Genomic DNA, 14,195 nt, shown 5'->3' on the forward strand with positions numbered 1-14,195 from the left:
AAGCATTCTTTTTTTATCTGTGAAATTTTGACAATTCAGGACTCAGGAGCGCATGAAGGCAATGGAGGAGAGGAAAGATCAGGGTAGGCTATGAAGAGGGTGCAGGAGATGATCACCAGCACCGTGATATAGAGCACTGACACCAGCACCGTGATAGAGTGCACTGACACCAGCACCGTGATATAGAGCACTGACACCAGCACTGTGATAGAGTGCACTGACACCAGCACCGTGATAGAGTGCACTGACACCAGCACCGTCATATAGAGCACTGACACCAGCACCGTGATAGAGTGCACTGACACCAGCACCATGATATAGAGCACTGACACCAGCACCGTGATATAGAGCACTGACACCAGCACTGTGATAGAGTGCACTGACACCAGCACCGTGATATAGAGCACTGACACCAGCACCGTGATAGAGTATACTGATACCAGCACCGTGATAGAGTGCACTAACACCAGCACCGTGATAGAGTACACTGACACCAGCACCGTGATATAGAGCACTGACACCAGCACCGTGATATAGAGCACTGACACCAGCACCGTAATATAGAGCACTGACACCAGCAGTCAGTCTGCTGAGTGGCGGTTGTTGCTACCTCCTCTTCCTGATCCAATGCCAAGAGTGGCTGCGCATCGGAAATGTCTTCATATGGATCGGAAAATAATTCCTGTGACTCAAGTGTAAGGTATATGGTGGTGGTGGTGGTGTTAGTAGTAGTGTCTTTGGGGATGCACACAGCAGAGAGTGAAGAAGAGGGTGCAGATCGAGAGGATGAGGAGGGTGCAGAAGAGTAAGGCTGAGTGAGACACTCAACCAAGTCTGGTGCGTCCTTTGACGTTATCGCACGCACCTTCTGCAAATTGCCACTTTGGCTCAAGCCTGTTGCTCCTGCCCTACCCCTACCACCCCTGCGGAAGGGCCTGCCTCTTCCTCTGCCTGTCATTTTTTAAATGACCCTGTGACAAAAGTCGCTAGAGAAGTGCAGTATGTATGTGGAAGAAGGTATATAACACCCCGCTTCAATCTGTCGTTTTTGGGGGCCACTGGTCTATCACACCAGTTATAATACTTTTTTTTTATTGCGTTTGTCACTCTTTGTAGTATCGCTGCAGAACCACTCAGCAGTCACAATGCTGCACAGTGGAAATGCACTATACTATGCTTTCTATATGTGCAAGTATTTTATACGTGTATTACACACCTATATACTGCACACCAAATAGTACACCTACACCAGTCCTTGCAAGGACCTTTGTGGACCTAGTAGCTAGTGATTTGCAGACTGTCCCTCAGTCACTACACTGATAAAGGACCGCTGCAGAATAGGGCAGTAATCTGCCGCACAGCCCTGCACCAGCACCCTATATATTGTACACCTATACCAGTCCTTACAAGGACCTTTGTGGACCTAGTAGCTAGTGATTTGCAGACTATACCTCAGTCCCTACACTGATAAAAGACAGCTGCAGAATCGGGCAGCAGTCAAGTATAATATTCTTTCTATATTTGGAAGAAAGTATATTATACGTGTACAACCCTATATATACTGTACACCTATACCAGTCCTTAAAAGGACCTCTGTGGACCTAATAGTAATAGCTAGTGATTAAACTGACTGTCCTTGCTCCACACAGCATCCTGTCCCTACACTGACAAAAGACAGCTGCGGAATCAGTCAGCAGTGCACTCAGCAATCACCAGCACAGCAGTGCACCAGAACCCTATATACTGTACACCTATACCAGTCCTTAAAAGGACCTTTGTGGACCTAATAGTAATAGCTAGCTAGTGATTAAACTGACTGTCCCTGCTGCACACAGCGTCCTGTCCCTCCCTACACTGGCAAAAGACAGGCTGCTGCAATCTCCTGCACAGCAGTGCACTGAACCCTATATACTGTACTACACCTATACCAGTCCTTAAAAGGACTTTTGTGGACCTAATAGCTAGTGATTTGTGTCACTACAGTCTCTCCCTGCTCCACACAGCGTCCTGTCCCTAAACTGACATAAGACAGAATGTAAAATGGCCACCAGATCAGGTCTATTTATAAGGTAGGGGGAATGTCCAATTGTCCATGTGCTGAAATGTCTCAATTGGCTGTCCTGTACCCCATGATGGATGTGTCATCATGGGTCAAAGTTCTTTCACCCTGTAAACACATATGTCTGCCGGGCAAACAGCGGCAATAGTCCGCCAATCGGGCGAATCGTGAACACGCAAAATTCGCTGTGAACCAACCGCCGGGCAAACAGTTCGGCCATCTGGGGACCCCACAATAGGGATAAAACTTTTTCTCAGAAGGGAGTTTAACAAGACTTGTGGCCTTTCATTAAAATTAGAAGAAAAGAGGTCTAACCTTAAACTACGTAGAGGGTTCTTTACTGTAAGTGCGGCAAGGATTTAGAATTTTCTTCCACAGGCTGTGGTTTCAGCGGGGAGCATCGATGGTTTCAAAAAACTATTAGATAAGCACCTGAACGACCACAACATACAAGGATATACAATGTAATACTGACATATAATCACACACATCGGATGGACTTGATGGACTTGTGTCTTTTTTCAACCTCACCTACTATGTAACTATGTAAAAATGTGCATGGTCCCTGAACTCAGTTTGCTGCCATAAATGAGCAGGGAGCATGCATATTTAAAGGGATGTTGGAGATTCTTTCTACCATATCACACTGGAAAACACTGTAGGATTCCCTCATCATTTGCGTAAATTTTTCCAGGCACTTCATGGTTGTGTGTGTGATTGGAGCTGTATTATTGCAATGTGCTATGTGGAAATTACTATTTTGGGGCTGCTTGCATTAAATCAGCCAGATAATGATTTATTTTCTCATTTTCATTTCTATCACGAAGGTTGAAGGTGCACTTATTTTTTTTTTTTTTTTTGTAATCTATACAGTTTGGGTCAGGTGTCTGAGTTGCTTTTACACATTGGAGCTTGTATATATAACATTACATGGGGGGGAGTTATTTACTAAAGGCAAATCCACTGTGCCGTGTGTGTGAAGTGCAGTTTCTGTAGATCTGAGGGGGGCATGCCAGGAAAATAAAACACTGCATTATTGATTGCACATGATTGAATGATAGAAATCAGCAGAGCTTCCCCCCATTTCAGCTCTACAGCGACGAGACCTGTAGTGCACAGTTGATTGGCCTTTAGTAAATCAACGCCAATGTCTCCTTCTCTAAACAACACTTTATCATCTTTATATATCTTTTATAAAAAGCAGTTATTATTAATATTATTATAATTGTTGACTAGTATTTATGATTATGTACATACCCCTCAATCATTGTAGTAGTATGGACATATACATATCTAGATCTGAGAGATCTTGTACAAAAGAGATAGTTCAATCAGCAATACACATTCATTTATAGGGTTACATAATATATACAAATTACACACCAGACAGTATGTACATCACAATATACAGTGTAGGTCCCCTGGCTTACATGATATTTACAAATTACTCACAGAATCGTATTTACAATACAATATAAGGTGCAAGTTCAGAGTTAGGTTACCTGTTAACTTCAGGTCAGCCCATGGTGACTGCCGTGTGCTCCCACACCAGTGTGTCTTGGCTTGCTCACAAAGCATTATATTCCCCCCCCCTACTTTCTGTAGTGTGGCTAATACATTCTCCCTAATTGGTCACTGTACCTAGTCAATGTATATTGGGAACAGCCTGATTGGATGAGTCAACGAAAGCTGTTGTTTACTTCCCAGGTGAGATGTTATCAGGGAAAACAAAAGGCCAAGCTTTGAAGTTGAACCAATTACAGTAACACCAACCCAACACTCAATACTTTACATATATATTTAAATCTAATGGAAATATATTTCTAATTACAATATTGTACAGGTATTAATGGAGATTTCACATAAACTCATAAGGCTACAGATGGCCCCTTGTGGCCAGTTGAGAATATGAGACTCGGCCACACATAGAATAATGGTTTATGTGCAATCTTCTTTAATATTTTGAACGTTTGGCTTTGCCCTCTGAAATGAAATAAAACTCTTTGAGAAGAAAAAAAAACTTTTAAAATCCCCATCTCTACAGTTCACATTTCTGGATCCCAGTATCGGTAGTCCTCACTTGTTCTGAATGTAATAAGTCCATAATAAAAATCATAGGATACAAAATACAATAAAAAAAAAACAAGAGGGATAAAAAAAAAAACATGAGGATCCTTGTTCTCAACCGTCCAATAATGTTAGTGCGAAAGTCAATAATGTCAATCTGGTCATGTTGCCCTTGCTTCTGGGACAGCCTTCCATGGTGATTCCCGTTGGATACCGCATACAGTAATGGCCTTTGGATCAGTTTTCCCGGCTAAGATTATACTTTGTTAAATGTGGACAGAGGTATAGAAAGAAAACCACAAGTACATTTGAGACACATGCATTCAAATTAATGCTTGCCTGGTAAGTCTGAGCAGTTAGGACCTTTTATTAGAATTACCATAGATATACTGCGACATACTGATGAGACCCCTCTCTCAGTGACATGTGTAACAATTTAAGTACGCCCTTCAGCCAGGTGTCTGATTTCCATTCCCCATCTTTCTTCCTCCATGGTCATATGCCTGCAAGTAACTCTGTTCTGCCTTCTGCGGTATGCCACTGTGTGTCTGTGTATGACCCTTCAAGTGTGCAGGGGGTTCTTGTTGCCATCGCAACTCACCACTAACTCCTGTTACTGAAGCTATGTTCAGTGCTGGTCCCAAACCTTGGGCACCGTCCTTGGCTACCATGTGTAGCTACTGCACGAGCCCTGCCTTTAGCAGGCTACGGAAGAGGTCATCACTTTAAGAGTTCTCATTGCAGATTAGGCAGTGTCGCCTACGCAGACAAACATGACTGGATTTCAGAATACAGATAGGTGTGATGTCACCAGTCACTAGTGGCTTCTGGAAAAATCTAAATAAAATACTCTTAAGTACAAATGTACTATACTCCCTGCTATTTGCCAATCACTATGAGTCTCACCAGTCCCAGTATATCTATATGATATTGACGCAATGCTCTTTGAACTTATTATGGCACAAAAAGAAAGAAATGAAAAAGAAAATATATATCAATGACCCCATCTGATGACTGCCCAACATTAGAACTGTAGAGAGGATTGTATGTCACATATACACAGAAAATAGTCACATGGCTGTTGCTAAAGCCTTATGTTACTATTGTCATGATAATAGCTACAATGACCTAAAATTATATAAAACAATTATCCAATGTCATAAGAGAAAAACAAAAACTGTTGGATACTCGCCCCATCCCCAAAATGCTAAAGGGAAACTTTTAATATTCTATATCAACATTTGTAATTGCTTTAAATGTTCTCCATATAATGTTCCCCATACTCCCCTCTTTTTTTTTTTTTTATTTCACCATAGGCAAGCCAAACTGAAGAATCACCAAAAAAAATTAAAATAAGGTGATATAGGAAGTAAAGAAAAAAAAATAGTTTTCTTTAAGAGAAAAAGTTGAAGGAGAAAAAAAAACAATAAAGAAAAAACTATTCAGATTGAATGCTGCCTCAACCTTTAATTTGTTAAAGAGCCTTGAATCTGTAATTGTGTTAAACAAAATGATTGAATCTGCTTTCAAACATTGCGCCACACCCTCTCTCGGTGGTGATTAACATATTAATTGACTCTTAGTGCAAAACAATTTGCAAGTCAAGCAGGCCACAAAAATTTGTATTAGAGAGAGCAGGACCTCTGTTTATTGAAACAGACCGCCCTAAAGAAGTTAGAATTTAGTAAGGCCTGACTGTAATTAATTCCATTCAAGGCTTCTCCTTAAAACCAACATAAAATTGTTTTAAGGTCCTCATCTGTGTTTCACAATACTTTGCCCCATCTGCGTCCGATCATCCATCCTTGTTTGGGCAATTACCCTAAAATACAAAACTTAAAAATCATTAATAACACCTCACTGTACCTCTCTGAGAGGTTCATAATGGTCTACAATAGTAGTGGATGCTTGGAACAGACTTCCAGCCAAGGTAATGGGTCCATTAACCGTAAGTACAGTCAATAATGTCCAGGACCCACCCCCATATCTATACTCGGACAGACCAAAAATTATGGAAAAACTGGGAGGGTTTGTAAATACTTAAATTCTAAACGACAACATGTAGATCTATAACCTTCACACATATTAGCATCACATGAGTTAATTTGGAAGGAAAAACAAAACAAAACACAAGACCTACTGAATCCATAAGATGCCACAAGGTGCAAAGTAATGTATCGTGGTAGTTTCCGAGTGTCAGAGTGAAAGAACCTTCACTCTAAACCACAGGAAAGGAGAAAACCAAGATCTACACAACATCCCTACAGTTCCTCATAGTTATAGGGATTGAAATTTCATATTTTTGCACAGGTTATTTATTCGCAAGTACATTTAAACTTGTAAAAAAAAAAATTATAAATTTAAACTGGTACCAGTATTGAGCTCATTTCCAATGAAAAAAAAAAATTATAAAACAGTACAACGCATGCGCATTAGTGTGATCACACTTATTTATGGCCATAAAGCAATGTTAAGTACAAAAAAGAAAAATATCTTTGTTTACACATGGACAGTTCATACCCATGCATTCCATCACTCAAACATACACATTCATTTCGATTGCATCCCATACATCCTGGATAGCACCTTGGTAATTGCAAATTAATTGTTATGTGTTTCTGCAAACGGGAGAGAGAGAAAAAAAAAAAACAACAACCAAGAACAAAAAATAAAAATAAACTGAAGCAAGAGTAAGATTCTGTACTAAGCAACACTTGTACCCTATACCTTTGAATATTTATGGCAGTCTTCTGATCCTTTGGGGAAGATAAACACCTATATTACAAATAACCATGTTTGAATACCTAGCCTAATATACATTACCTTAGGTGTATGTATTTATGTATATACATCTATATTGATACACCTGCTTAACATGTAAATACTTTTTCATGAGCTCCCTGCACCTGGAAAATATAACTTATACAAAAGTTATTACCCTTTTCCCTTTCGTTGGCACAAAGAAAGCAAACACTACCACATTGTTACATTTACATATTTACATTGTTATATGTTCACTGACATCCGCACTTGGATCTGGTGAAAATAAATTACTCAGATCATAGACATCTGAATGACACATTAGATCTGGTACTTCTTTCACTGTTTCTACATTGCTTATATTTAAGTTTTGTTCCCCGTAAGGGGAAGTCCTAGCAGATAATATAGATAGATTGGGCCTCCCTCCTGTATTTTCTGTTTGAATGGAATAGACGGTTTTCTGTGGGGTCTTAACAATTTGATCAAAAGATTGTTTTATTTCTTTTAGTTCTTTATTACACTGTACCACATCTGCATGGCATGCTTCATATTTTTCCTTAAGAACATGTTGTGATGTTTCCATTATTTTATTGGTATTTTCCCAATTATGAATATGTGCCTTCAGTAGCTTAATCTCATTTTCAAGAGACGTAATTGTGGTTATTAACTTAAGTTCTTTCAGAACTGATCTCCTGTGCTGTAATCTGAGATCGCTTTCCATTGTATTTACATTCAAAGGGGAGCATGAGGCTATTTGCCTTTGACTAGTAACTGTGGAGCCATGCCTATAGATCTTATCTTTGGAGGCATTGTAATTGTAATGATGTCTCTTTCTGTTTGAAGAGGTGGCCAATTCTCCTGTAGTGTGGCTTGCTAAATAGGTATTTTTGTTTGTAGGCTGGTGATAAATCTTTGATTTCACAGAATTAGACCTTCTGGCTACATGAAAATAATTGTGCATACAATCCATGATACTTTGATATGAATCTTTAAGAGGATTTATAAAAAATCCACATTGACTTTTAAATTTTGGATGGGCATTAGATATTAGGAGGGTTTTGTACTCTGGGTCCTCTCTGTTTACATTTCTCCGTTTGCCTACATAGTAAGCTGACCATAGCCTGTTTGCATAAAGAAGTGGATTCTCATTATTTTCCTGTTTTGTTCTAAACGCTGCTATTAAGCCTAGGTCAAAGGGATATAATATTTTTAGCAGTTCATCTACAGTTTCATTGTAATCTGCTCTTCCTTCTTTAACATGATCTGGTAAGGAAGACCATGTGTCTAATTTAACTGTTAATAGTAAAACTTTAACCTGATCTCTGGAGTTGGCAACTCCCAGCAATTTACATCGTTGCAAGACATTATCTGCATGAAATGTTATGTGCACTCCTGGCAATAGTTTGCCAATATTGTTAGCTACAAGTAGCACATTTTCTAAAGACTGTCTGTCCTCCCTATCCATCTTTTGTGCTGTACTCTCAATTCCTGTTACATGCACTTCATCCACTGCAGGAATCATCTTTCAAACCTTTTTTTTTTTTTAAATAGACTGAATCTTCATGCATATAAACATTGGGCAACAGCTCTTTTCATCTCCTTCTAATGTATCTGGACTCTTCATGTACAAATTCTATAATATATTTAGCTTTTAGCATAAATGATGTGTTCCTTAGTATACTAACAGTAGGCTTCCTAATGATTACACACTGTACAACACAGCTATTTTTTTATAGCCCATTTCTATATTGAGCACCTAGATCACCCAATGTTACTTTTTAGCATTCAGATGAAAAACCCTTTCATAGTGTGCCTTTTGTAGATATTGCAACCCCTTGAGATATTGCTGAAAGAGACCACCAATTTTTCCTGTCCCTTCGTCGGTCGCCATTTGTTGACTAGTATTTATGATTATGTACATACCCCTCAATCATTGTAGTAGTATGGACATATACATATCTAGATCTGAGAGATCTTGTACAAAAGAGATAGTTCAATCAGCAATACACATTCATTTATAGGGTTACATAATATATACAAATTACACACCAGACAGTATGTACATCACAATATACAGTGTAGGTCCCCTGGCTTACATGATATTTACAAATTACTCACAGAATCGTATTTACAATACAATATAAGGTGCAAGTTCAGAGTTAGGTTACCTGTTAACTTCAGGTCAGCCCATGGTGACTGCCGTGTGCTCCCACACCAGTGTGTCTTGGCTTGCTCACAAAGCATTATATTCCCCCCCCCTACTTTCTGTAGTGTGGCTAATACATTCTCCCTAATTGGTCACTGTACCTAGTCAATGTATATTGGGAACAGCCTGATTGGATGAGTCAACGAAAGCTGTTGTTTACTTCCCAGGTGAGATGTTATCAGGGAAAACAAAAGGCCAAGCTTTGAAGTTGAACCAATTACAGTAACACCAACCCAACACTCAATACTTTACATATATATTTAAATCTAATGGAAATATATTTCTAATTACAATATTGTACAGGTATTAATGGAGATTTCACATAAACTCATAAGGCTACATAATACAGGATTTATATAGCGCCAACAGTTTAGGCAGCACTGTACAATGTAGAGGGGGGAGATATATAGTTCAATACAGAAGGAATAGGATGGCCCTGCTCATGGAGCTTACAATCTAAAGATAGTTGAATGTAGTACAAAAGGTAATAGCTGTGGGGGATTATCTGATGGAGGTGACTCAGGTACAGATCTTAGGTGAAGGTGGGGTAGGCTTCCGTAAATAAGTGGGTTTTCAGGGATCACCTAAAGGCGAGGATAGGGGCTGACCGCACATACTGGGGAAGGGAGTTCCAGAGGATGGGAAAGGCTCTGGAGAAGTCCTGGAGATGAACATGGGAGGAGGTGACAAGGCAGCTAGAGAACAAGAAGTCTTGGGAGGAGGGGAGGGGATGATTTGTGCGATATTTGCAGATGAGGTTGGTGTTGTAGCTGTTGTTTTTTCAGAATTAAAAGTGTTACGTGACATTTCAGCATACCCATCACATAGTTTGAAATGTTAGGCAGACAAGATGGCCTTGTTTTCACATGCAAATCGACAGGGCTAGAGCAGGTTAGGGAAATTAGCTAAATAGAGTGGAAAGAATACTGACTCTGAGATCAGTATCATAATCCTATTCAAATATTCACATTTGCCCTCTGGAAGGAGAAGTACAAACTGATCTGTTGACCTTATTGTGGAACTCCAGCCAGATACAGTGGATATAAAAAGTCTACATATCCCTGCTAAGATGTCAGGTTTCTGTGATGTAAACAAATGAGACAAAGATAAATTATTTCAGGACTTTTTTTACCTTTAATGTGACCTATAAACTGTACAACTCAATTGAAAGACGAACTGAAAACTTTTAGGTGGAGAGGGTAGTAAAAATAACGAAATAAAATAATGTGGTTTCATAAGTGTGCACACCCTCTTATAACTGGGGATGTAGCTGTGTTCAGAATTAAGCAATCATATTCAAACTCATGTTAAGTAGGAGTCAGTACATACCTGCCATCATTTAAAGTGCCTCTGATTAACTCCAAATAAAGTTCAGCTGTTCTAGTAGGTCTTTCCTGACATTTTCTTATTCGCATCCTAGAGCAAAATCCATGGTCCACAGAGAGCTTCCAAAGCATCAGAGGGATCTAGGGGTGTGTAGACTTTTTTTTATATCCACCGTAGCTATATGCACAGCTGAAAGAAATTATCTGCCTAAAAAGTTTACCTACCAAACAATTTGTAATTCTGTTATTATTAATATACAGAATTTATATAGCGCCAACAGTTTGCACAGCACTTTACAATATAAAGGGAGACAGTACAGTTACAATACAATAAAATTCAAGAAGGTTGAAAAGGCCCTGCTCGTAAGAGCTTACAATCTAATAGGGTGGGGCAAGTGGTACAAAAGATTATAACTGTGGGGGATGAGCTGATGGAAGTGATAAAAGTTCAGTTACGCCTAGTACACATCGACATCGGCCAGTTCAGTAAAAAACAGCCAACATTTGACCCTTGTGTATGGCATTCGGTCTGAGCTGTCAGACATGCATGCTGGAAAACCACAGCTGACCACCGTGGCCTGGCGGGGGGGGTTTATTTTATCCCCCTGCCAGAACATGATGAACAGCAAGGGGTGATCACTATACTAAAATTGAAAAGGGTAGATTGGGGATATGGGACTTTGGAGGTACCCTATATAAACAATAATTCAAGATTGATATAAAAAGTATAAATTGTTTATTATTCAGTTTATACTTTTTATATCAATCTTGAATTATTGTTTATATAGGGTACCTCCAAAGTCCCATATCCCCAATCTACCCTTTTCACGAATTTTAGGGATGTTGGTACCACAATGATTTTTGTTTGGAGCTGACCTCTGCCCACATTTTTGTATGCTAAAGTTGGGTTGTTAGTACAGCGGCTCCGACCGGAGCTGTCAGTTTTTTTTCCTTCAACCCGAAAAAAACTAGTGGCGTGTACTAGGCTTTAGCTGGAGGAGTGATAGGCTTCTCTGGAGAGATGAGTTTTCAGGGATCGCCTAAAGGCAGCCAGAGTAGGAGATAGCCGGACAGATTGGGGTAGAGAGTTCCAGAGGATGAGAGAGGCTCTGGAGAAGTCCTGTAGGTGAGCATGGGAGGAGGGGATATGGGAGCCTGAGAGCAGGAGATCTTGAGAGGAGCAGGGAGGAATGGTTTGACTGATATTTAGAGACAAGATTGGTGATGTAGCTCGGGGCAGAGTTGTGAATGACATTGTATGTTGCTAGTATTTTGAATGTAATTTGCTGGGTAATTGGAAGTCAGTGGAGGGATTGTTCAGCTATTATCATATTAAGCCCACCACATGTGTTAAAATCTGATTGTACAAGCTCCTTTAGATCTACCAAAAACTATGTTTGATTGGATACAAATTGATTGGTTAGATTACGAAGATGCTAATATTACATAGTTTTGGTAAATCCAGAGTTGATTGTACAAAGATTGTATGGCCAGATTGTAACTTGTATGTTGACCCTAAATTCTGGCATTTAACAGTTCAGTGAAAAGTGGGAGTAGGCTTGATTTTGACCCATTGCCCTCCTTAGGCTACATTCATACCTCATTATTTTGAATCACAAGCAGATATGTGAATGACAAACTGCAGAACACGCATTTGAAATGCCATCAATTTGAATAGCACCTAAAATTGCAGTGCAATTTTGCCGCGATTGTCCCATGAAAAATCGCCATTGTGGCAACCTGCATTGCTTGTTGCCCAAAAAAAGTTCAGGAGTTTCTTTTGGGCGACACGATTCCCGCAATGCGGTTTGCTACGATTGCAGCGCAATTTGCCGCACGTGACTTTAAGTGTCATTCATATGAATGGCATCACAAATGTGTGTTCTGCGATTTATCCTTCACACCTGTGCATTTTAGAATCGCGGCATATCTGCCTGCAATTCAAAATACAGAGTTGTGAATGCATACTTGTGTACAGTCTTTGGCTTAGGATACATGGCAGCTGCACATGGACAGGGAATGATTTTTGGAGGTGTCTGTATTTCAGCTCTGTATTCAGCTCATGTATGTAGTGCCTTATGGTTCTGCCCATTGGATTGTTAATTCTAATATTGATGTAGATCGGTATTATTTTTTTTTTAGTTTAGTGTTCTGGTTTGGAGACCTGAATTTTCGAATTGATGATCTGGACTTGCATTTTGTAAAGTCTGCCATTCAAGGAAACAAACTGTCTTTGCTCTGGGAAAAGGATCAGGTGAGATGGCATGTTCACACTTGAATACTGTACTAAATCTTCTGCCAAGAAAGCATTTGTAGCAGGTAAAGCTGAACTCTATGCAAAATTCTAAATACACAGATAAAATACCTATACTGTATTAGTGTATGCTGTATATATTTAAAACCTGGATAACCTAAACGTATTACACAATGTTTCTTAACAATATTCTAAGGTCATTAACCACTTCCCGTCCTTGTGCAGTATATATATATATACGGCCTCATCCGTTCCACCGGGGAACCCTGGACCACTGTAGGCGGTTGAGCCAGCTGCCCAAAAAGGAGATGGAGGAACATCCGTTTCTCCATCTCCTCTGTGACGATTTTATACTGACATATAATCACACACATACTGTAGGTTGGACTTGATGGACTTGATGTCTTTTTTCAACCTCACCTACTATGCAACTATGTAACTATGATTGAAGCTGGAAGGGATGAGAATTTCGTCACTTGCGGTTTTGGTGCTGTGTTTCCTTAGCCGATATGGGCAGGAAAGCAGACAATTAAAGTTTGCGTTTGTTAATCAAAAATTGCAAAAGCCACCATTTTATTCTCCAGGGCCTCTGCTTTTCGAAAATATATACTATTTGGAGGTTCTAAGCAATTTTTCTAGAAAAAAAAAAAAGCTGATTTTAACATGTATGTAAGAAATGTCAAAATTGCCCTGGACAGCAAATTATTAAAATGTCAAAATTGCCCTGGACGGCAAGTGATTAAATCAATTATTAAACACTGTCCATTTTCTTTCCAGCTAAACATGGCTAAATGCTATGAGCCTGTGCTCTCAGGATTTATGGAAGGGCCTCTGACCTTCCCTCCCACCTACAAGTATGATGTGGGGACCAATACATATGACACTAGGTAAGATGGCGGTGTTAGAACATGTTAATATATCTTACTGATATTATTCTTTAAGAACTCTGTATTAATTTGTTGCTATGAATATTTCCTCCTCAGCTCTAAAAAGAGGAAGCCTGCGTGGACTGATCGCATCTTATGGAAAATGAAAAATCTCCCCCCCCAGAATGCTTCAGGGAAGGCAGACATGAGTAGCTCAAAGTCTGAAGAACTTTCCATGACGCTGCTCAGCTATGGGTGCCATATGCATTATACTGAGAGTGACCACAAGCCAGTGTCTGCTATTTTCTCTTTGAAGGTTAATTTTGTTTTACAAGGCCTTGTAAAATATGGTTGGCTTCCACGTAAGAGTGTATAATATTTCTACTATGTCAAAGAAACCATTTATTCTACCTACTGGTCTATTGACCATTCTTCATTATTATAAGTAGACTATAGCCAGGTGACGTCCAGTGGAAACTCTGGAGCAAACTGTTTAGGTTCTTTAATTACCTTTTAATTTATTTTGGATGTCTTGCCTAAAGAAATGGAAAAATTATAGACAGCAGTTCTGAAAACAGCATATACATTAACAAATCATAAGTCGTTTCCAGTTAACTGTCAAACTACAATATATTGCAACTATATAAAGAGTTGGGAT

General features: G+C 39.4%; 1 protein-coding gene across 1 annotated transcript in view; it reads left to right on the forward strand.

The window, feature by feature from the left end:
* The window catches only part of INPP5J (inositol polyphosphate-5-phosphatase J), a 76,748-nt gene that overhangs the window by 56,754 nt on the left and 5,799 nt on the right, over positions 1 to 14,195 (forward strand). Inside the window, exons 7-9 of the mRNA XM_077461188.1 lie at positions 12,560 to 12,671; positions 13,449 to 13,558; positions 13,655 to 13,853. Coding sequence (XP_077317314.1) covers positions 12,560 to 12,671; positions 13,449 to 13,558; positions 13,655 to 13,853 — 421 coding nt within the window. The remainder of the gene's footprint in view (positions 1 to 12,559; positions 12,672 to 13,448; positions 13,559 to 13,654; positions 13,854 to 14,195) is intronic.

Source organism: Lithobates pipiens, unplaced genomic scaffold (genome assembly GCF_037356315.1).
Source record: "Lithobates pipiens isolate NorthernLeopardFrog02 unplaced genomic scaffold, aLitPip1_a1.2 Scaffold_3, whole genome shotgun sequence".
NCBI lineage: Eukaryota > Metazoa > Chordata > Amphibia > Anura > Ranidae > Lithobates > Lithobates pipiens.